Consider the following 26034-nt stretch of genomic DNA (forward strand, 5'->3'; position numbering starts at 1 on the left):
CTGTGGTCTTTGGGCACTATAATCTAAAAGACACTATCTTCTACATTTCCTGGTCTTCTTGTTCCTACAGTCTTTCTGAGCCTTCTGTCATGATGGCACTCACACCTTATGTGCAAAAGTTATATTGTTGAAGTATCAGCTTGGGATGACCATCCCACAGTCAGCTGCTCTCTGCGTTTTGGGCAATTTTGATTTCTCCAGTGGGCTACAACTGCTGCTCAAAGAACATTCTTTCATGGGGACTGAGAACTACATTTATCTGTGGGTACCAAAATGGATATTATAATACAGTCGCAATCACACTACTTTAGGAATGTGGTGGTTGTTGGTTCTCCTCCAGGGTCCTTTGCCTCACCTGCCATGCAAAGCTGGCTAGGTTTACAGAGCTCTGCATGAATTTGCTCTTATTGAATGGGTCTCAAGTTGTATCTGATGATTACCCTTGAGACATAAGTACTAGTATTGCACCCTTATACAGAACATAAAGACAGTCACTATTATTTGTGGATTCTAGCTCTAAATCTTTTCATGAATATAAGATCTGTAGTCACCGCAGAAGCCAAGAAGGCAAAAAGAACCAGGATAGAGGTAGTGGAGCTGTATGTAGCAAAGGGAATAGTTAGACCCAGGTGCTGTGAAGACAGAAATGGGAAAAGGTGGGTGGTACCTCATCTAGCAAAGGGGGTAGGTTCTGCAGGGAAACTGAGGGAGAGGAAAGATGGAGAGATAAAAACCACCAAGGATAACTGGGGAAATGCATAGAGAAATGTATTTTATTTTAACTAAAAATACACATAATATATATGTACACATATTCACATATTTAAATAATTTAAATTAAGTTGTGTTATTTGAAGTGATAATGTTCTGTCCAAGAGCCATAGACTATTTAACACAAATTCTGGTGCTAAGCATGACAAACCTCGTTTGAGTTGTTGGTCAGGGGAATTAAGAGATGCCCTAAACAACATAGGCTACTGCCACCATTCTTTGTTGCTCCCCAGACTGGAAAGGAAAACACAATTGCTGGAGACAAAACCAATTTAAGACATAACACTCAGAGAAATTGAACTGAAACTGACTCGGGACGCCCACAGCCCTGCCACGCACAGCTAGTTCTGATAACACCCGAGGGTCCTTAAAGGGGGGGGGGGATTAAATTTCCTCCTCAGCTGCAAAGCTGACAAAGCACAAGATCAAAGAAGTTTAATTTATATGCCTTCCTTCAAATATCTTACTATTGCTGGAGAAGTACTGACTTACAGACATTTTCCTTCAGTTAAACATTTCACATGTTCCCTTTACATTGTTACTTAACCCTTAACCCTATATAGTGAGTCCACTTATTTCATGGGGGGGGGTGTGCAAAACGGAGTAATATATGGATAACTGTTTTCTCACCTGTGACTGTTCTTAGACTTTTAGACTCAACCAATGTTATTGAAACTGGATATGTGAGATCATCAAATCAGGGCTGTAAACAGTCCATCTGATATCTACCCTTTACTGGTGAGATTCCACCATTAGGACTTCCTCCTATATACCCTGACCAGTGGTTAGCGACACTGGTCGCTACATACAGATGCATAGCCATATGCCTGTATCAAGACGTAGTATATCAAGATCGAGCACAAACGCTGTTATGGGATAACTTTGCAAACTAAGTGGTCCTTAGTTTCTGAATGACAAACTCTGGGGTCCATCTCAAAAGTTTCTGACGAAACTTCATAGGGCAGTTTCCTATGAAACAATGTTGTAAAATGTATAAGATTACCCTCCTGCTATAGTAAGCTGTGGTGTCTTATTTAACCATAATTCACTTATTTAATGGTACTTTCTATAAGATTCCTTAAGCAATTCTTTCAGAGAAAAAGATCTCCATGTTTTATATGCATAAAATTATGTTACATTCAAGAGTTTTATGAGACTGTGGTTGTGTTATAATTGCCTAAATTGTCTTACAATTTAAATGTTACAACCCCCACATTTTAAAGATACTAATGTTTTCCTTTAAATCAAGTAAAAATAATTATGAGAATGGTACATACATTTCTGAGCATTTCACTTTCTACTTGTACATGGAACTTTTCCCCCTTTTTTACTTTAAATTCATATTTTAAACAATTCAATAAAAGAGAAGCCTTGGGCACTGCAGAATAGCTTCTGTATTTATCACATTGAAAGTGATTAGAAAGTCAAAATCAACATGGAACATGAAATTGATTCATTAATAATTTAATGTATTCCTCAAAAGTATATTTTATTAAAACTATAGAAGTATGGAACAGAATGACCTAAAACCTGACAGTACAGACTACCTGACCCTCCACAGAAGTTTGCTAATCCCTGCACTATCTGCTCAGCCTTTAATAATTGTATCTGTATTCAGTAAGAGTTTACAAATCAGCAGGTAACTAATTAAAAGTCCTAATAAAGCCAGCGGTGGTGGTCTATGCCCTTAATCCCAGCACTTGGGAGGCAGAGGCAGTTAGATCTCTGTGAGTTCAAGGCCAGCCTGGTCTACAGAGAGAGAGTTCCATACAGAGAAAATTCCAGGACAGTCTCCAAAGCAATACAGAGAAACCCTAAAACCAAAGACAATGAGTGAGTGAGTGAGAGAGAGAGAGAGACAGACAGACAGAGAGACAGAGAGAGACAGAGAAGTTCTAATAAAAGGTTAAAAATCTTTGAATTCTTCATCTGACAGAAAGGTTAAAATTAGTGGATGTCGAAATCAAATTGTGGGCGCGTGCTCTCTTCTTGACTTTATATACAAAGTTAACTCTGCACAAGATTTCCTAAACACTCTAATTTTATTAAAGAATGGAATCACAATAAAAATTCTATAATTTAAATGAGTCATCAATTAGTATCTTTATCATGAGCAATAAATAAAACTGCCATAGAAGTTAAGTAAAGAAGAATAGCTGAAGTCTATATTGTCTGACTTTTATTTTTAAAATGTATCTGCATCTATGATATTGAATGATAACAATTCATAAGCATTACATGACTGAAATCTCTAATTTTTTAATGTTTCATAGGCAAAGATGCAAAGGCCAAAGCCCATTGAGTGAATTGATTAATTAATTAATTAGTATTAAATGCATGTTTTATATTATATATATATATTAGAGCCCATTTTAAATATTTTGTTGAGAGCTGATTGCTTAATTGTTTTGTCTAGACACTGTGCATATAATCCAACTATATTACTTACACTATGCTATGCTATTCCTTTATTCCTATTTTCTTTGTTCACTGGAAACATACCCTTCCTTGATACTGTCATCAAAAGTTTTAGCTTGTATTTTTATGTTTTTCTCAAAAGAATTCTTGTTGATAGGTCTTTGTGGTTGTTTCCTTTTCTTTGCCATAACTACAAGGAAAATAGAGCTGATTAAAATGTAATTGATACTATATAAATGATGCACATGTGCAGAAAATTATTGGTAGCATTGTGTAATCATTATCACTTACATTTTTAGAACCACAAGTAAAAAAAGAAGAGAAGTCAGGTATGTATTTTAGTGTAAAGAATTATGTGTGATTTCCATATTTATAATGAATAGCATATCTTTTTGAAATATTATGGGAAGCAAGATATTCATATGTAAATAAGATCCTAGTCAATTGTGGTCTATGTCTAATCCTTTGCTCCTGACCCTTTTTCCTTCTACCATTTCTCAGTCTCTCAAACACTTGCTATCCTACTGAAATCAATCAATCAATCAATCAATCAATCAATCAATCAAACAGGAAGGCTTTATAGACAAGTTTGCTATGCTGCTGATTTTAAAAAGAACCTGCCTTTCTAACATTGTTACAGTCCTGGGGTGTCCATTCATACATCAAAATTGTATTTTAAGAATTACAAAGACATAATATTTATTCATTGAGAGAAAAATAAAACAATAAAGCCTTTGTTTCTAGAAAAAAAGTTTTGTATATATACAAACACGACAAGAAATTTCTATGGTTCAAACAAAGCAACCGACCCAATTCCTTGAATCTTACTAACCCACAACTTTTCTCTAAATTTCAGAAGCACTGACTTCCTATCAGATAAATACCTATCTTTATACTTCTCTTTCCAGCCTCCTGGGTTAGATCAACAATTCCATAACTGGTTGTATGCAGCAGAAACGTTTTCAAAAGAACACGCAACATCTGTTTGTGAAATAGTTAAAACTTTGATTTATGGCTGCTGAATACATTTGTGCTATAGATGTGAGGTCAATAAGATACCACAAACTGGAAGGCTTTTAAAATGTATGTTTATTCCTTCAATTATTGGAGACTACAAATTCAAAATCAATGACTTGGTTGAGCCATGTTTTGGGGTTTATTTTAGATACACAGAGAAGAGTCCATCCTTGCCTTTTCTGACTGTTCATGCTTACCAGCATTCTTGCTGTGTACCTTTCTTGCACAAAGCTTACTGTAGCATTGGTCTCCATGGCTACATGGACATCTTTTCCATGAATGTTTTTGTCTCAGTAGCTTTCTTTTTAAGACCTCTAGTCACAGTGGCTGAAGAACCTACCTACATGCCTATTGTTACATCCTTACCAATTACATCTGTAAGAATCATATTTCCAAACTGGATAGCATTCTGAGAACCTGCAGCTAAGGACTTGGACATAGTTTTTGAAGTACATACTTTATTCCACTCAAGTCCATCCTTTATCTCATCACTGTTGCTCCTGACAGCAACGTGCATTTTCCCAAAAATATGTTGGACACTGTTGTTGCTCCTGCTGGAGTCCATTCTTGCCTCAGCTAATGGCCTCTTGGGCAAAGAACTGCCCCCACCTTGACCAATGATTTGGACATGCAGTCCTATGTGATTGCAGGAGACAAATATAGAAGGCTGCTGAACCTTGCCAAGTCAGGGTAAGACAGCCTTTCTACCTCCATGCTGTTGTTGTGGTCTGTCAAGTACTCTTGGCCTTAGCCAAAATAGGGCATACCAACGTTGCTGTGAGACCTTGGGTAACTGTCCAGGTAGCCTACTGTTTCTGTCATCGCTGCACCTTTTGGAAGCTGCCCATTTGCACTTCCTGTCTACCCTAGTATCTTTATTTTCCTTCTCAGGTCTTGATGAGGTTGAGGATTAAACTATCACAACTATTATTCTCTCTTCCTAGTTAGATATATTAGGTACCAGACTTAAGTCTTCCAGCTTAGGACAACTCTATTGTAAACTCTGTTATGCCTTCACCCCAGGACAAGATATGTAGGTAATTTTGTTCTCGATTTTCCTTTTCTTAGAGCACACTTGTTATTCACTGTTTTGTATATAGTTTTGTATCAAGCCTAAATCTTTTCTTTAGACTAAAAGGGGAATTGTAGTGGGATATTCACTTTGTCTCCTTCTGTGGCACTGACCATGCCCATTGGCGGGTGGAGACAGGGGTGGAAATGACCTGTGGAAGGAGGTCTGAGGAGGAGCCGGGGAATGTTCTCTTGCTGGCAGGATGTGGAGAGGAGAGCATCCGGTGGAACTTGCTGGTGTTCATCTGTCTAGGATGTAAGTTGTTTCTCCCTGTATAAACATCTATTCGGCCTATTTGTTTATCTTGATCCTCATTTTACTGCAATAGCATCTACTATTAATCCTACCTGTTAATTTCACTTAACAGTTTCAGATGCTCAAATCATTATCTAGGTGATCTACATCAGCTTTGGGTGGAAAAAATGTGATAAAAATGTTCTCTACCTGTGAGTCCATTATGAATGTTCTCTTTGCAAATACAATGATGAGACAGCCATTAGGTACACATTCTCATTCCAAATGGAAAATGTCAAAGTAAAAATAAGAATATGATGGGTAAACAAATTCTCAGTCCTGGCTAATGTGAAGTCTTGAGAATATTCTCTCTGTTTCTGTTCTCTCCATTCTGGGCTTGATGGGATGGTGGCTATGCTTCATGCCCCAAACCACCCCCCAGAAGAAGAATGGCTCCACCCTCTAAGTTGTTTCTTCATTTTATCTTGTCTCCATCCCTTTAGGAGTGTTGTCTTTTCTTATTTAAAATTCTCAATAGCTTGATTCATCTCACTTTCAATCCATAATGATTGAATAAAGACAGAATCCTCCATTGCCATCTGGACCATTTTTTCTTTCATTTCTATAGAGGTGACTGGTTGGATCAAGCTATCTTATACATAATCTCAAACTTCGGTTCAGCTACAGTTAGCCCTGTCTCTGGGATTGTTATGAACTGGATGAAATTTTCCCAAATCACTGTGGGACTGTTTATTTTTCACTAACGCTTCTAATGTATTTCACATTCTATTACAAGGAAAAAATAGATTTTTCAGTCTACACATTTCTTCAGCATTTTCTTAGAAATATTCTGCTACTATAACTTAAGTTATTTGCTTATAATTATGGCCTTTCAATCTATAGGAAACATAATTCATCTAAGTGAACTCTCTTCTCCAGAGATCAGGATTCATTTCATTCTCTTTCCTCCAACTTCCAATAATTTGTCACATTTTCTAATGAAGAAAAGCAAGAGAGCCTTCTTAAGCATCCCTATTCCAAGCGGCCTCTTGTTTAAATGCATAGTAGTATACATACTTTAGTTTGAACGTGTTCTTTCACAGCCCAGGTGTGACCAATGCAACATGATCAAGAGATGAGCCACAAACTGGTGGTTAGACAGTGATAGCTCCTGTTTCCAGAATGAGATTAAGGCTGTTATAGAAGTAATTCCACATGTATGCTTGCTTTTTATACCTTCTGTCCTGTGGTGACATAGCACTCCTTCTTTGCAAAGGATGTAGCAGCAAGATGCCATCTTAGAACTTGGCATAGCAGGTGCTAGCAATTAGCTGTTGTCTTGAATTTTATTACCTCCAGTACTGTGAAAAGTGAAAACTTTTTCCCATATAAATCATCCACTGGATGTCTTCTTTTATTCCAGAAAAAAAAAGAAGACAGAAATACTGATTTTTGTATGGACCTCTGTAAGGTCCAAGTTGGGAAGTCAGAAAATGAGGAGGGTCAACGAAGGCTAGGAGTATTAACCAGATGTAACATCCTTTATTCACAGGAAAACTGGTAGATCCTAAACCATTTAACTCTCTTCAGAACAGTTTTCAGTCTCAGTGTTTATACAAATAGTAATCTCTTCAAGTGAATCCCAGATCCTTTCAAATATTTCAAATATTTTCCAGTATCTCCCTACAGTATACTTCAGTACTTACATTTGTTATAGCGGTATTCCACTGCCTAATACAATCCAAGTATCTGTGAATGGAATAAGGTACTTGAAACCATTTCTTAAAGCAGCAAGTGTGTTCCACCACATCTCTGCAGGTTGAACAACATTCCTTTTCCAAGCTTAGCTGAAATATCTTCCTTGCCTCTTCTAACTTTTAGTGATTACCAGAGATTCATATATTCCTTGGGATTTAAACTCATCACTACAATCTCTTTGTCTTTCTTCTCTCTCTGTCTCATGAGGAACCACTCTACCCTAACAAGATCTCATCTCATCTTAATTAATTACATCTGCATTAACCCAATTTCCAAATAATCCCACTTTTTAGATATTGATGCTGATGACTCAATCTTTCTTTAGGGGATACATCCAAGCCTTAATAGCATATGACTAAATTCCTAAATTAAACAGTTATCAATTAGATCTATTTCAGATAATCTCTTCCAGTTTTGTTGTTGAAATGATTTATCTTATGTTATTTTGGAGCTATTTCTTACTATAATCAGCTTGAAAAGAGAAGACAGTTTAGGTTTAAATCAACTCCTAAGTACCTGTTCACCAGAGGCATATTTTTAAACAACAGTTTAATGACAGACAAGTGTACAGGGAGTTTCTATTTACTGTATTCAATAATCCTTCCTTAACAAAGTGCTATGAATCTAAATTAATCATTAGCAAAATTCTTCACTGTGTATTGAGAAAATCAAATGCAAATTATTTGCAATGACAAATTTGTGCTTTAGTTTATACTCTTAAGATAATTTATTTCTGTTTTTCCCTACATCCAGAGCCACAAGTTAAAAAGGAAGCAAAAGCAGGTAACAGTATTTTAAATAGTGTCAAAATTCATACTTCCCTCAGGCTTAGACTGAAAATATCACTGATCCCCAACAAAATTTCCACAGCCACATAGTTACTTGTCATTTTCTACCTTATATTGTCCAATAATGTGTCATGATACTCTAGTAAAATTAATATTTCTATTTGGCAGGGTATATCTAGAGTATGGCTTTATACAAGTGGTTCTCAATCTTCCAAATGCTACAACCCTCTAATACAGTTCCACATATTGTGGTGTCAAACAGCCTTAAAATTATTTCATTGCTACTTTGTAACTATAATTTACTAGTTATAAATCATAATGTAAACAGCTGGCATGCAAATATCTGATATATGACCTCCCCCAAAAAATGTCACAGCCCACTGGTTGAGGGCCACTACATTTTATATAACTTAGAAATGACTCCAGGATTTAGAATTTATTCTTCTGAGTGTTTTGAAATCAAGTATGATCATGTCACTTTTGTGGCTTAATTTCTGTCACTACTCACCAGAGTCACAAATTCATAAAATCATGGGCTTTTTGAGTATGAGTGGAGCAATGGCTAGAACTCAATAAGACACCTGTTTAGTATGACTGGGCACTGCACAGTTACTTTCATCATTATGGAAGCATGCACCACAGCAAGTGCTATCCTTATATTATAATATTTTCAGAGATGATTCAAAGGGCCAAATTCACATAATTAGTTTTCCAATAATTTCAAGCCAACAAATGTTGAAGCTAAAATTCTGTACAGTATCTAATTTTTTTGCAACCCTCTGAGTATTTCTATTAAGAAATCATCCTAGACTGTGTCATTTTATTAACAGCTAAGGTTAACCTAGAAACAGGATGACATCTTTTAGTTTAAACTGTCATGATTAAGTCCTAGTTGTGGTACCAACTAGTTGCTCACCTGAGGCTAGTTTACAACAGCCCTCAAGCTCTATAGAGGCCAATGTATCATTCTGAAAAATGATGTGGCAAACCCTTTAAATATTAACTAATCTAAGAATCCAAATCTAGATTCATGTACAGCATTGCCAAGCCCATCCTCATTGTAATTTATCTGGCAACCAATCATAATTTGTGTATGGATGCTCTTGTAAATATTATATTTGCATGCATCAGAGCTTATAAGTCTATCTACCTTTTGTGATTTATTTTCTGATTTTTTTTTTTGTTTATTGGAGATGAGTACATTTTACCAGACATTAGCATTAATTTTAAAGTTACACGTATTTCTTTAGAGGTGTGTGTGTGTGTGTGCGCGTGTGTGTGCGTGTGTGTGCGTGCGTGCGTGCGTGCGTGCGTGTGTGTGTGTGTGTGTGTGTGTGTGTGTGTGTGTGTGGGTTCAGAGGATAATTTCTGGGAACTGACCCACTCCTTCCACCTTGTGGGTTCTGGGGAGGAAGCTTGGGTCACCCATCAGGTTTGGTGGCAAGCTCACATACATACCTGTTGAACCAGCATTAAAAATAAAGAGCACGTTAAAGCTAGTTATAAATAATATAACTTAAAACATTACATTTGTAAGGTAATTAATTAACTTCTTCTCCTTTCAGCACCATCTGACAAAGTCCAAATACGCAGTATGTATATCAGTGTCTCCTGCAATTCTCATATATAATCATTTTAAAGATTATTTTCCATTTCCAAAATTGTAAAGTTTAATCTTATGCTTTGCAAAAGCCTATGATATGAAAATTGCAGGTGTAATGTAAATAGAAAGTTTTGTGTTTATGTACTGTTTGTCTAGAACAAATCCTTTGTCTTTTACAGGAAATGGGATAATATAGAAGTTTAAAAACTTCCTATTGGAACAATCATTATTTTCAATTTTATAAATCATTGGCCTAAGTCATAGAGAATATTCCTGTGTACTATACTAGAGAACTTTAAAGTATCTGATATATCTTTTTATTCCTTTCAGAACATGATGATTCCAAACCAGAGCCAATTGTTCCTCATGGCAAACCAGGTATTTCCCAAGCGGTGTTGCTTTATTCAATTGTTGACTATTGTTCTGCCTACATCAAAAGGAAAACTATTGAGTCAGATCTAAAGTCACCTGTGGTAACTCAGGCCTTGAGCCATCAGCTTCTAAAGAGCATTTCCCATCCTAGTCATCATCCGACTCTCAGTTGAACTGAGTGGTTTATTTAACAATGGTCTATTTAACCCTATTTAACAGTAGGGTTAAATAGACAGCCTGACTCCCCTGCCCAGCAAACCTGGGCTTATTGTAAAGAGCATCCCAGTCAGAAACCAGGTAAATGGACTCGACATGTGGACTTGTGTTTTCCCACCTTGGAAGAAGACAATTTTTTAAAAGTTGTATTTTACATTGCCACCTATCACCTTAGACTTCTCAAGTTCCAAGTATGTTGAAGAGATGCACATTTAATCCTGACTCCTCCGCTCCCTCTTTTCTCTTCCATTCTGGTCCCCTTTCCTTTTTTGCTCTTAAGAAAATAGAAGTGAAACAATGTACTTTGATGATAACAAAGAGGCAGAACTTACAGCTTAGTAGCTATATTTTATTTAAGAATAGAAATTTTGAGTTTTTATTTCAGCACTAATTCAGTACAAAATTGATTTTCAGACTTTTCAGGTCTCAGTATTCTATTCACCCTAGGCTGCCAGAAACACTACCCAGTCCTGTGAAAGCAGTTAAGCCTGATGCTTTGAGAAGTTTAAAACATTTTTCGTTTAAACAAAATTTACGAAATAATTTGCGCATATATATATATATATATATATATATATATATATATATATATATATGGGACTAAAGGTGTGTACCACTACCACCTGGCTAATATATAAAAAAATCCTCATGTGATGGATTTCAGTCAGTTTGATTTTATTCATCTGTAATTTAAAACTATGAGACCCCACAGAGTTTGGCCTCATATGCACATGCCTGTACTTGGTAGCTGGAAACAAGAGAATTGGTAGTTCAGAGGCATCTTCATCTACTTAGCCAGTTTAAATCCAGTCTAATCTATTTGAGACCATTCCCTCCATTACATATATGAATATATACAAGACCAAAATACTGCAACACAAGAGTAGTAAAATGAAGGCAAGACTGTGGAGAGATTGGAATGACAACCATACTGGCAGAAATAAAACAACAAAAATAGAATGTCATAATTAAAGTCTACGATGAAATATCATTTTTAAATATTCTTAAATATATGCTATATATATACTGAAGGTGAAATACAGAGAAAATGGGTTAAATTATTTTCTTGCTACAATTCTAGCTCAAGTATGAAGTTCATATCCTTCAAATTCTTTTATCCAGTGAAACTTTTTTTCATATGATATTTAACTGGCCAGTGCTCTCAAAACCAATGATGCATTTGGAGTTGAATTTTGTATGAATTGTTGAAATAATCACTTTATTTTAAGAAAAACCTTCTTTTAGGGTGTCATATGCACAAGAAAGTTCATAACTGATCTTCCTGTTGTAATAAAGTAATGAGAGAAGCCCATATATCTTATAGCAATACCTCTCTGTGTGTGAGTACTGTCAAATCAGTCAAGAAATAGGGACAGGTTGATATGTACAGAATGGAAGACAATTTAAGTCTGCAAAAATTCACCAAGAGAGCTATGGGGGAGATCTCTATTGGGGCATTTCTCCTTGTACTTACATTCAGCCTAAAAGGACTTGTTTGTTATTTCATTGAAAATCCAACTTTTAAATTTTGTTATCTAAACAAACAGAAATATGAGGATTCAATGCATGATGGTTTTCTAATGCTTGGTTGGAAATTTCTGCTTGTATTAATATTTTCTCCTATCACAGAACAAAAAGTTCTCAAGCAGGTCAAAGCTATTACAGCAGAAAAGACAGGTAAAGAGATTCCCTTATAATCTTCTATTCTAGATCAATTTTGTATGTATAGATATGCATAAGTATGCATTAAGTGAGTACAATGTTTATTTTTAATTTAAGTTAAAATATAATCACATCATTCCCTCTTTCCCTGTCCTTCCTCTTACCTATTCTATACCCCCACCATTCATATATTTGTGACCTTTTTTCTTTGGTTACTGTTGTTACACACATATATACATGTGCATAAATAGATCAGTACAACCTTCTGGTTCCATTAAATGTTGCTTATATAGGGATGATGACTTGAAATTGGATAACTAATGGGGTTTCATCACTGACAGAGACTAATTCTCCTTCTGCCAACATCCATTAGTTGCTAGTTATTCCTAGTGTAGGGGTGGAAATCCCAGAGACCCCCCCATGAAATGTTAGCAAGTCTAATGTTTGCCCTTTTCAGGTCTTGTTTAGTAGAAATCTTCATGGGTGAATCATAAATATTTTTAAAGCCTAAATAGTAAAAGTCTGAATTATTCTGAATAATTTCACAATAATCAATTTTCATTGGGGGTAGTAGTAACTAAAATGGCTTAATGTCATTTTTTTTAGAATGTGACTAGTAAAATTATATATAACTTATTAGGAAATCCATTTAAAATATATATTAATTATCATGTATTCTAATTTGGTCTTTAATTATATTTCAAATCACATTTTCTCAAATCTTCAAATTATGGAAATCTAAATCAGTGGATTACAAAGTATACATGTTTAGTATACAAGCAGATGACCTGAACTTAATTCCCCAATGACATAAGAGGAGAGAATTGTCTTCCAAACGTTGTCCTCTTATCGCCACGATGCACTCACCTGCTCACTATCTACCATCTATCAATCATCTGTGTATCAGCAATCTATCATCTGTCTATTTACCTATATCATGCACCTACTATCATCTGCTGTCTGTCTGTCTGTCTGTCTATCTACTATCTATCTTCATATCTATCTCTCTGTCTCTGTGTATGTGCCTGTGTGGGAAAGAGATTCTGTGTGTGCATGTGTAAGTGAGATACACAGAGAAACAAGAACAGGTACATGCAACACTAATAAATAGCATTTTAAAATATAACAAAATCCCAGAACTCGGTGCACAATGAACTCTTGTGCTTCCTTTCATTCCCCAGACAGTTGGGCAGTTTTATATATTTAGAGGTCTTTCCTAAGGACTGATCAACAGAGCATGTTCCCATTATTTCAGGTGTGGAGAAAGGACTCACACTCTCTTCTGTTTTGAAGACTTTCTCAAGAAGACAAACTAAGCTTTTGAGTTATTCTGAGGTGATGTCTTCAACCTGCTTCTCACTTTTCTTTGAATCCTAGAAGAAATCTCAACCCTTTGACTATTCAGTGAACCACATTTCATTCCACATAATTGTTCTAAAACAAGTCATCTATGAAGTATCCTTTCCTTGAAGTGAAAGGTTAAGTTAGGAAGGATTCAAATATTTCGTGGAAGAAAACAGAACTCAAGGGAAAAGAACTCATAAAAATTATAGGCTGTCCTGAGACTACTTAACTTCATTAAATATGGCCATTCTTCTGTATCTTCTTACCATTGAGTAAATTTAAAACACCAGTAATCTTCCTTTTGTTTTCATAGTGCAATGTTAAGCCTGGAGTATCTCCATCTATTTTATTTAAGGATATAAAAAACTAATTTGACATATTTGTATTCCAAATACACAGATTATAATTAATGTTGTGAGCATTTCATATATTTAGCCAGTTTTCACTAAGTAATATGAAAAATTATATTTACCATTTTTAACATAATAGTGCCCAGAAATAACAGGTTTGCTTTAAGCTGAAAAAACAGTGTAAGCTAAGAACAAATATACATGGGTATGAATGAAATATTTTTCTTGTGGCTAGTACTCATCAGTATGCTGTCTACTTCACTTAGTTCTCCAAAGTGAAGCCATAAACCAGCCAAAAATAACCTACTAACTTCATTTTGACAATTAGCTTATTTTCGTTTGTTTTTAGTGTAGATTATAACTAAATTTCTGTATAAGTGATAAATTAATGTTGTTTTATGTCTTTGATTTAAATTTCTTGTGGTTCACTATTAGTCAATGATTTATGATATTTGTATGGAATAAATGCCTGGAAGGTCTATAAGTATTATTAATAATAAAAAAGTAAGTCCATACAGGTAATAAAACACTGAAACAAGAAGTAGGTTAAAAAAAAAGTCATGCAAATTTACATAGTGAATAGCAAGGAAACATTAAAAGGATAATTTTGTTACTAACTATATTTATGAATTTTTATATTTTAAGCTTATTACTGATTAGCATTTAGAAAACCACAAATTTACAAGCATTTTGCCACTTATTGACTAAAACAGCAAAATTTCTTTGAGCGGACCTTCGGAGATCATATCCTTATACACAGATTACAATGATGGATATTTTAAGAGATGCTGTTGGAATTCAGGAGGTTGTGAACATTTATTCATTTTCACACAGTGGTAAATAAGTCTAACACTGTGTCACAATTATTCAGGGAGATGCCTTTGTAGAACACAATCTAAGATTAAATCATGGCATGTTTAACCACTGAGTAAAAATGAAATAACAAGATCTAAAAACAAATGTGACAGAGAAGGTAGGATGCTATGTTGGTGGCCTAGGAGGTAGGTGTGTGTGTGTGTGTGTGTGTGTGTATGTGTGTGTTGTCATTGTCTGCCACTTTATTTTACTCTTTTATATCGGAATATTGGCTTCTATATATTCCTTTCTATGAATGTTGAACATTTAGGTTTATGGGACTCTATTCTTGAAAGGCATCAAATTTAGGTTATAATTTATTTTCATGTGGAGTAGGTTCTCACATATTTCTATCTTCTTCCCTGGCTGGTACATGATGTTGGAGAAAAATAGCAGTAATTAAAGAGAATTTCTAAGGTCAAGAGTGAAGGAAAGGAAAAACACATACATATTGGGAACACCCCAAGAATAACTCTGGAGGTCATTAGTGTGGCCTGCTATAGTTTTTGCTGATGTTCCAAATATTCTCACTTCCCTTTAAGATATTGCACCATGTAGGACTTTGACATTCTGTGTTTGGTGGAAGCAGTACCTACTCTGAATATTTTCACAGGGTTTAGAAAGGTGTCTGTTGCTCACAAATTTTGCTTCCATTTGCTACATCCTGGATCCAGTTGAGATTAAGCAGTGATATTTCTGGCTTGATCTGAAAGACAGGGTAATGAGGAGGGGTATGAAGTGTAGTACACCCCAGAGTAAGGCATTTTAACAAGGCAAGAGTCCATGTCCAGAATGAAATTCTTTCTGATATGGAAAGAAAGTTGAAGACAGAAACATCAGAGAAGGAGTAAAAGATTGACTGAGGTAAAAGTCTGGTAGATGCTACAAGAAATGGCAACCTTCACGAACAAAGCAGTTTATTCAGATTGTTGCTTCTCCTTCCTTTCAAGCCACAGGCCATCAAGAGACTGAATATCAGCATAGGACTGGCCCAACCCCCCTGAATGTTAGGAGGATTGGGCAGTCTATGGAGCCTCTGGTAGTGGATCAGTATTTATCTCTAGTATAGGAATGGACTTTGGGAGCCCATTCCACATAGAGGGACACTCTCTCAGCCTAGACACATGGGGGAGGGCCTGGGTCCTGCTCTAAATGATATGACAGACTTTGAAGATTCCTGTGGAAGGTCTCACTCTCCCTGTGGAGCAACAAGGGGGATGGGCTTGATGGAGGTGATAGGGGAAGATAGGAGGGTGAGGGAACTGGGAATGATATGTAAAACAACCTTGTTTCAAACTTAAATTAATAAAAAGGAAGAAAGAGAGAGAGAGAGAGAGAGAGAGACTGAGTACCCTGGCAATGTCCTTCAGGTGCTGAGAGAACACATTTTTAGGGTCTCTTGACAATGAATCTAACCCTGTTTATAATTTATTCTTTGACAGTAGACTTACTATGTTACAAGTTACATAGAAATGGCTTTAGGAATATGCACAAGTGAGGACTGTTTGCCAACATGAAATGTGGCACTCACTGCTCCAAGAATATTCACATCTGTGAATCTTCATTTTCCTCTCTAGAAAAAGCTGAACCCCAAGAAAAAGAGCGCCAGTCTATAAAAACAGGTATTCCTGGCTCTGTGGCCAATGATGTCTTTATTCACCATGGTTATTAAATCTGAACATTAAAAATGAAGTAGGCACTTTTTGTTTTGTTTATGGGTACTGTTTAGTTTGGGGTTTTAGATTATAACCTGTCTCAAATGACAGTAGAGCTATGGTATTGTAACTAATAATAATAATTTAAAAAAGATTATCAAAGCATACTACATAATACAGAGAAGCTAGCAAACTTAATGTGCTCTTATGACTTACAAGTCAACAATTTTTGGTATTTAGTAAGGTAGCTATTATGGCCATTTATCATGTTCATGAACTGGAACATTTTTATATGGTTTAAAGATATTATTTAACATTACATGTTTTAAATTTGATTGTGAAAATTAATAAAAATATTTTCTTGAAATAAATTTATTAAAATCTATAACAATGAGCTTTATTATTTTATAATATTGCTGATTTTCATGATATGAATTACTTCATTTGCCTTATTTGCTGTAACAAAGGACTTCAACTGAGAAAACTATTTCTCATGTTTTCACTCTACATTCAATCACCAATCAAAAATATCCCATATTATAATGAAATATTTGTTTTTTAATAAGGAGAGCTTATACATAAGACTAAACAATATTATAATTAATAATTTTAGAAGGCATGCTGTATTGGAGAAAAAGGAAATGTACTTAAAATGTGTAGATTTTCATCCACTATACATTCAATCTTCCTGTGTTTTTATGTAACTTTTCACTCATAATGTGGCAAATTCAAATTATTAGTGGATATTAATACATTCCCAGAAAGGACAGTGGCAAAACTTTTATTCCATTCCCCTAATAAGTAGGAAGAAATTCATTATTTTAAGTATTCATATCATATCCAATAAAAGCTAATATTTTCTGCTGAAGAGAAAACCAAGAAAATCAACATTCTCAAATAATATACCTATTTTATAGGCACATGTTGGGGAATATTTTTAAAGACTTATAAAATATTTCTCTATTATAATATATTCTTAGTTTTTCCAATTTATAATAGCAAAATAGAAAATATAAAGAGTTAACTATATGTACATAGTGTATATGATATAACATTTTCAGTTTTTATTTTTTTTCCTTTTAGATAAGCCTAAACCATCTCCAAGTAAGTATATCATTTAGAACTTTAAGGATACACATTCCTGCTGACATGAATTCAATCCCCTGGACACAGTTAAAGAACAGAAAAAACTGAATTCACAATGTTGTTCTCTGACCTTCATCTATGTGCTATATAGTACTTGTGCAATTACACACACACACACACACACACACACACACACTAATAATACACAATTTAAAAAAGAATATTCTATTGTGAGATTTTAATTTACAATGTCCGTTAGTGGTAAATTAAATATAAAATAGGTTTATTAATATAAAACTATTATTATTAGTATTACTTATATATCAGACTTTCACTGACAAAAGATAAATGGTATGTTCTATTTATTAACACCAGAGTATATGTGCCTATGGTTATGACTAACTCACTTTATTAGGATAGATTAGGAATGTCCAAAATGTTTTCATTCACCATGCCTATGTAGCTAACACAATTTTTCATGGATAAAGCAAATAGGTATGGAACTGAAGAGATGTTTTGTAGTTAAGAATACTGACTGTTCTTCCAGAGAACCCAGATTCTATTTTCAGCACCCATATGGTAGATCTAAACATCCATAACTCCAGTTCCTGGGAGTACAATGCCCTATTCTGGCCTCCAAGAGCACCAGTCATGCACTCAGTGCACATACACATATGCAAGAAAAACATTTATAAATATAGAATAAAAATTAACAAACCTTTGTAAACTCACAGGTACTTTCATCTCTTTTCCCTCTTCCTTAATTGTTAGGATATATTCAATAAACACAGTGTGAAGATTCATTCAGTGTTAGTGCAAAAGCCACAATGTGAGTCAAGAAAATTAATAATTCAATATTTCTAATACTTTTCCTCAATTATCTTCAACTAATTCTTAGCCTTTTATTTCAATATTTAAATGCTTGGAACATTGGTTTTAATAATTAAAAATTATGCCTTGATGTTTCAAATAATAATCAAATGTCATTGTAAAAAATAAAGTGCTTGCATTTTAAAAACCCAATATTTATTTAGGAATAAATATTTGCAAATTGAATAAAGACTATCTAGAGTTTGATTATTTTTTCTTTAAAAAAGTTTACTTGTTGATAATTTCATACATATGATCATATTCATTCTGAATTTCTTCTCCCCTAATTTCATGTCTTTCTTTTCCTTGAACTCTTCCTCTTTCTCCTCTTCCTTCTCTACCTTCTTTTTTCTCTTGTTTTATTGAAAATGGATTTATTTCATATAATATAATTTCAGTTTCCATTTACCTAACTCCTCTCAGATCTGCCTCACCTCTCCACCCATCCAAATACAAACTCTTCCTCTCTCTCTCTCTCTCTCTCTCCCTCTCTCTCCACCCCTCTCTAAAACCAAAGCAGAAACAGGACAAAACAAAGAAACAAACAAAAAATAAATAGTCAAAAAAAGGGAAAAGAAACACATACAGAATCAAAGAAACAGACATCTGTGTTCCTGACAAAAATCTGATAAAAAACAAAATCGAAAGTATTATATAAAAGCATAATAACTGTAACTTTAAAAATAAAAGTCCAGTCAAAGCATTCCGAGACACAAAAACAAAACCAACCAAACAAACAAACAAAAAAATAACATTGAGTTCATTTTGTCTTGGCCTTCTGTTGCTGGGCATGGAGCCTAACCTTAAGTAGTGTGGTTTGTGTACTCAGTGAGAATTGGTTGGAAAAAAATAAACCAACTTTTTTTTTTTGGTAAGTGGTTATCAGTTAGACATAGCTTCTAGGTTAGGGATGGGAGCCTGTGTCTATTTTCCTTCTCAGTACTGGGACCCCTTCTGGCTCAGACCTGTGCATGATCTCCGCATGCTGTCATACTCTCGAGTTCATATGTGCATAAGTCCTGTTGTATGTAGAGGCCTTTTTATTTTCTCCCATGTCCTTCATTCCCTCTGGATCTTGCAATTTATATACCTCCTCTTCTGTATTATTTCACGAACCTGCAGAGAAGGGAATTGATGGGGACATCCCATTTAGTATTGGTTGTTACAAGGTCTCTCACTGTGTGCACTGTCCAGTTTGTGAGTCTGCATTTGTACCAAGATTCAGGAGGAATCATCTCTAATGATGGCTGAGAAAAAAAAAATGCACTAAGGTATGGCAGAATGTTGTCTTTAGGAGAGCAATAATATTTAGTTTTCCCTCAGACCTATGGCCTATCTAGTCTCAGATTCTTGGAATTCTGAGCAGGGTCGCCATAATTTCCATTTCATGGAGTGGGTATTTAATCCAACCAGATAGCGTTTAGTTACTCCCAAAATTTAAGTACCACTCTTACATCAGTGTGTCTTGCAATCAAGTTGCCATTGTAGGTCAAAGGTGTAATAACAGAGTTCGTGTTTAGTTTTCTCCATTAATAGCATGAAGAGTAACTTCTAGTACCATAAACACTAATTAATAGGGATGAAGACTATAGGTATTCAGCGATTTGACTTCTCCATATTCAGTGAGTTATGCAGGCATTGTTTTCAGCAATATGGCTTTACCAACAGTTTGTAGAGAACAACCCATAACCTTGACAATAGTCTGGGTTGATTGATTGGGGGTGTTCCCTGGGGTGTCTCTGGACAACTCAAACTAGAGGAGGCAGAAGGCTTCATTTCATGTAAAAAAAAAAAAAAAAAAAAAAAAAAAAAAAAAGGTGTTGTGTTAGGGTTTTTCCACATTATGTGGTAGCTACATTTAGATTCCTTTCTTATATGCGTATCTTTAAAGAAGATTCAGCTATAGTAAGTTCCCATATGACCTCAAGTGGTCCTTAGTTTTAACTGTCCCTGCCTATATTTCACCTTCTCCATTTTATTCTTCTGTTCCTAACTCCTTGCCCCATGTATCTACACAACTTACTTCTCCTCAGAAGAGCCTTTTCTGCCCCCTCATGCCACACTCCATATGTAACCCAGTAATTTATTACTAAACAGCTAATATCCATATATAAGAGAATACGCACTATGTTTGTCTTTTGGGTTCTAGGTTACCTCACTCGGAATTTGTTTTAGCTCCATGTGTTTTACCTGAATATATGACTTTTTAAAACAGTTTAGTAATATTCTATTGTGTATAGGTTCCACCTTGCCATTATGTATGCATCTTTTGTTGAACATATCAGCTATTTCTAATTTCTGGCTTTTTTTAATACAGCAACATAGAGCAGGGATGTGCAAGTGTCTCTGTAGTAGGATGTTGAGTCCTTTGGACTTTGTTGTATATTTATTCCCGGGTTCATGAGGAACTGCCATACTTGATTTCCAAAGTGGCTGTACAAGTTTGTATGCATATTAGCAAGGGATAAATATTCCCTTTACTTCACTTCCTCACCAGCATGAACTACAATTTACTTTGTTGATTTTGGACACTGTGGCATGAGCTATCATTTGTTTGATTGAGCTTTGCCACCTTCAGTGGGTTCTGTATATTTGGATATTTTGTGTTTTTATCTTAACACAATTCTACAGAGTCTTTAATTTCCTTCTTAATTTCTGTCTTGAGCAATTTTTCATTCAGTAGTGTTCAGTTTTTATGAGTTGGGAAGCTTTATGTGGTTTTTGTTGCTGCTGATAGAATACAAGTTGTTACATCAATTTTCTTGTATCTGTTGAAGCTTGCTTTGTGCCTGAGCATGGGTCAGTTTAGGAAAGACTTCCTAATGAGAACTATTGAGAAGGAAATATATTTCTTGTGTTCATGTGTTCTGTAAAGATCTATTAGGCCCTTTTGGCTTATGATATCAGTTAGCTCTTTTTTGTATGCATGACCTGTCTAATGGCATGAGTAACATACAGAATTCACCATCACTGTGAATAGAGTAAGTAATATGATATGTAGTGTTTCTTTATGAACTTGGGTACCCTTATGTTTGGTGCATAAAAGTTTAGAATTATACTATACTCAGGATAGATTTTTTTCCTTTGATAATTCTGTATTGTCTTTTCCTGACTCTTTTGATTAGTTTTAATTTGAAGTCTATTTTGTCTGATCTAGTTGTTTGCAATAACATTTTCCATACTGAGATTATGTCTGTTCTTGATGTTAAAGTGTGTTTCTTGGGTACAGGGAAGATAGATCCTATCTTTGCATCCTGTTAGTCTGTCTTTTTATTGGGTAATTGAGAACACCAAACTTGAGCACTATCAATGAACAGCTATTTTTTTTTTTTGATCCCTGTTATGTTGTTGATCCCTGTTATGTTTGATTTGTTGATTTGAGATGATTTTTGTTTTCTTAGATGAGGTTAACCTCCTAACATTGATGTTTTCATTCTAGAGCCTCTATTTAACCAGATTTGTATATGGTGCTTACATTTTGGTTTAGCACAAAATGTCTTTTTCTGTCAATTGTGACTGAAAGTTGTGCTGGATCTAGTAGTCTGGGTTACCTGGTAGGGAATACTTCTCTGTCCCTGTCAGTTGTGGCCATCGGATACCTCAGGTTGGTTAGAAAGTATTTCTAGGTATTAGAGTTGATAGGAAGAAATGGGGATGAGCTTGAAGTGGGCTCTGAAATGATCCAAAGGGAGGAGGAAAGCTGATTCTGTCTTAGAAATAAAGCAGAATCCACAGGTAATTCAGGCAGAGAAAAAAAGAGAGATTTCTGCAAATGATCAGCTATGGGGCTGACAATAAGACTGGGGAATTGGGAATAGAGGACAGGAAGGAGAGTGGAGATCACCTATCTGACTCCCATGCCTGCTGGTCAGTGGGATGCCAGGTAGATATTGCCACTGGGTACTGGAGGCTGGCAAAAACGAATGCTGTGAGGAGGAATGGTGGCTCCATATAAGGTTCTGGTGAATCCGCAGGGAATGGAGGCAGAAAGGGAACTCATTTTAAGCTTTTTAAATGCCAAGGACTAATCACCTTCCTAACAACATTATAACATTCTTTAAAAGTGCAACTATAATTTCCTCTAAAGAGTACCAGCATAAAACTTGAGCATTAAATATTGCCCTTACAATCACTACTGATATAAAGAATATTACCAAAAAAGGGTTCCAAGGTAAAATAGAATGTTTGCTATATAAGAAAATACTATGCAGTTATGAGATGTTTTCCCGCCAGCCTGGTCCCAAAGCCACATCAGCCCCCAAATAACACACAGAGACACTGTATTAGATATAAAGCAGTTGGTCTGTTACTAGTGTTTTTTATTGGCTTGCTCTGTCTTAAATATCAATCAATTTTTATTAATCTAAGTGTCTCCACAAGATCTTATCTAACTGGGGAGTGGGTCAAGACTCTCTCTACCAAGCCCCTACATCTTGATTCTTCCTACATCTCCCAGAATCCTCCTTGCCTCGTACTCCCGCCTATCTTGCCTTCCTATTTACCAACAGTGCTTTATTCATTAACCAATAAGAGAAACATATTTACAGAATGACATCTCACATCTCACATCACTATTCTGTTCATGAAATTATTGTTACAAACTTCTTATAGTCATTATTAAAAATATTTTGCTTCTTCTCAAACTGTAGAAGTAACTTCCAGAATTTTATAGAGGATTGATAACTAAGTATGTTTTCTAGAAATTAATGTTTTAAGAGGTGTGTCTTTATAGCTGGAAAGATTTGGTTTCAGCAAATATTGATCTTTTCATATAATTTTAAAAGTGTAAAACTTGCTGAGTAACATTTAGAATATTATTAGTCTGTGAATTAGCTGAAGGAGAAAAGACAGACTGTTTAAGCAGTGTTACAGCTAAAGGTAAATGTCATTGGGAGCTAAGTCAATTGCAGTTGCTACTAGAGTTTCCACTATTTTTTATAACTCCCCTCCATCCCTTTGGCACAGCATCTTATATATGGGAATTTAATAAAAGTTAATGGATAATGCACACATTTATGAGATCAAGCTAAACATTGATGCAGCAAAGTTTTAAAGTTTGTATTGGAATTTTACATGGTTTACAGCTTACCTGTATCATATTGGATGGTTTTTAATAACTTTGTACCATAAATCCATTTTCAAGGTAGATGTCTCATCACACTTTATCAGTATCCATTATCAAAATATTTCTCTGCCATTTTGAACATTTTGTCTATTTTGATTTAATAAGAATATCTGAACTAAAATACAGAATACTGAAATAAACATTATTCTCTTTTATTTTTTTCTGTTTTAACTATTTTCTTTAAAGAGGGGACATCAGAAGTCACAGACTCAGGTAAATATTTTAATCTCTGAAATGAATTGATATTGAATTGTAGAAAGCAGTTGAAACCTGGGGCTTTCTTTAACTGTGTAGCATAAACAGACATAAAATCACCCAAATGCTCAGGTTCTGTGTTCTCATCTGCAGACAAAGACAGACTTCCCAAACCCAATTGTAAGAACAAATGAAAAACATACTTCACACTTCCACCATATATTTAATTTTCTCTCATTATTTCTCACTCTTGCCTAAAATAACACTAAAGAAAACCATAAGTCAGTCAATACTGTTAATTGCTAATCTAGTTCCACAGTGTATTTAGCCATCCCAAGTGATTTTTTCATTGGTTACTTTCATTAGTATGAGAAATGGCTACACAATGTCAAATCTAAGTTATCTACAGAGACCATGAAAATTTAGTTTGTTTTTTCTGTTTTTATTTTGAATATCTCTTTTTAATGTCATAGCCTTTCCTTCAAAATACATACTAAAAAACAAAAGGGCATTTTATATATGGGTAGCTGAATATAAGTAGCCCATTCTATGTCCTTACTCATCTTGAAATGGCACATCCCTGATCACCCATCCCTTCTCATGGGATCAAGTGTCATCATCAGTTGTCATAGAATGAATGAAAATGTATGCTTCATAAGCTGATTATTATATGTTATTTTTTTTTCTTCCTAGGGAAAAAGAAAATTGAAAAATCTGAAAAGGAAAGTAAAGGTAAACAGGAAATTTATATGTGAATGACTCAAAAACTAAAAGTAATTTATGAAAATGCTGGCCTGATGTTATTGAATATATCAGAAATTTAGTTCAACATTCAAAAGGTATAGGTTTATAAGGATATTAATCATCAAAGTAATAGAAATTTAGATCCTGAAGCAAATTCTACCTACTATTGATAAATGAACTCCATACATTTGATTTTTGAATTGTGGATATTGATGACTCCAAATTCCCTACTAAACTTCAAGAAGTATGTGTAAAAGATTTATTTAAGATATTCATTTTTTAACTGAAGAACACTAAAAATAAATATATATGATCAAGAACAGATTGAGTAAAATTTTATTTATATTATCTTTAAGTAAAATTTAATATGTTTACTTTAAAAGTATTGTTTTAACTTAAATAAAACATTGGTGAATATGTGTTGGTGTCTTTGTCAAAAGATTAATGAATGAGAGATAAATTGTTGAAATTAAGCATTTGTTTATTTTCTCACTGGTAGACAATCTGGAAATACTATGACAGTTTTCTTTTCCCCTTAAAATTAGGTTTACATTAGTAAGATATCTAATATCATACAGTCAGGGTTGGTTTTACTATAATCACTTGGAAAACTTACAGAGTTTTAATTATCTAAGAAATGCATATCAGACCAAGATGAAAACATGATTGCCAATAATAAAAATGACAAGTTCGTTTTATTCAAATTCGAGTGCTCAGTGGACCTGTTTTCCACAAATACTAATCCTCTATATCACTGCATTGCTACTGTATCTCTCACTGTAACAGAGAATTATCATCTTGTTACTACTTATTCTCATTAGATAGTAGTTCAATGTGAAACAAATTGCTGAAAATTCCTTGAGAAACTAGTCATAACACTGAAGTTATTCTACTCTCATAAATTTAATATTTAAAATAAGGCAAATATTTAATGCAATGTTACTTTAAAGCTTCATATTTTAATATACATTTTTAACAAACAGTTCCCACAAGACAAGAAAATCTTCAGATGCACAATGTGACTAAAGGTAAACTTGAACTTTATGAATATTCATGTTCATTGTTGCTATGGAAATTCATATAGTACTCGACAGTATTTTTATTAACAATAATGCTTTTAAGAAGTTTGGAGATATGCCTTTCTACTAATACATGAGAGAGAGAACAAACAGAAAATATAACAGAAAGATAATATTTCAGCAGAAAGTTAGGAAATACGAAGAGATATTATCAGTGCATATATTCAGTGAAATATTTTATTCATGCTAGAGGAAAAAGCTTCTCTATTACAAAAAAAACTTTAGCTGCATGAATAATATCAATGTTTATATATACTTATACTAGTTTAAAACAACTTCAACTGAGATGCATTTTATTGTGGCTAAAGAAAATTAGCATCTTGCATGTATTTTACTTATAAATTGACTTTTTCAACCAATTTAAGCTAGCAATAAACTGGAAAATGCCAGCATAAAAATGGTAGATTGTTTCTCTTTAAAATAAAGTTATGTGTTTGGATGATACTATCACAAAACAACAAATAAACCTTATTAATTAATTATGTAATAGAGGTGATATAATTTTAGGCCATCCTAGTCAAGAACAATTGAAAAGCACAACCAAAGCCATTCTTTTTCCCTGGAATAAGTGAAGAGGAAGGTGAGCCCTGGTTTCCATCAGGTCTCTTTGTTGCTTTTTGTAGCATGTATATTCAAAAGGCAGGAGGGATGCTCCCTTAACCTAGAGACAGGAGAGAAGTCCTATTTCCTACTTCAAATGACTTGACAGATTTACATGAACCCTCCTGGATGGCATTGCCCAACATGTGGAATTAGGGTGGGGGAGTGGGAGGGGAGGGTGGTCATGGTGCATGCAAGGGGGGAGAAAGGGTAAGAGAAA

General features: G+C 34.6%; 1 protein-coding gene across 1 annotated transcript in view; it reads left to right on the forward strand.

Annotated features, from left to right (window-relative positions):
• Trdn (triadin) overlaps positions 1-26034 on the forward strand; it is a 322095-nt gene that overhangs the window by 275698 nt on the left and 20363 nt on the right. The window contains exons 25-32 of the mRNA XM_051175313.1: positions 3045-3064; positions 7993-8053; positions 9992-10039; positions 11879-11926; positions 16038-16082; positions 23383-23409; positions 24085-24123; positions 25119-25163. Coding sequence (XP_051031270.1) covers positions 3045-3064; positions 7993-8053; positions 9992-10039; positions 11879-11926; positions 16038-16082; positions 23383-23409; positions 24085-24123; positions 25119-25163 — 333 coding nt within the window. The remainder of the gene's footprint in view (positions 1-3044; positions 3065-7992; positions 8054-9991; positions 10040-11878; positions 11927-16037; positions 16083-23382; positions 23410-24084; positions 24124-25118; positions 25164-26034) is intronic.

Source organism: Phodopus roborovskii, unplaced genomic scaffold (genome assembly GCF_943737965.1).
Source record: "Phodopus roborovskii unplaced genomic scaffold, PHOROB, whole genome shotgun sequence".
Lineage (NCBI taxonomy): Eukaryota > Metazoa > Chordata > Mammalia > Rodentia > Cricetidae > Phodopus > Phodopus roborovskii.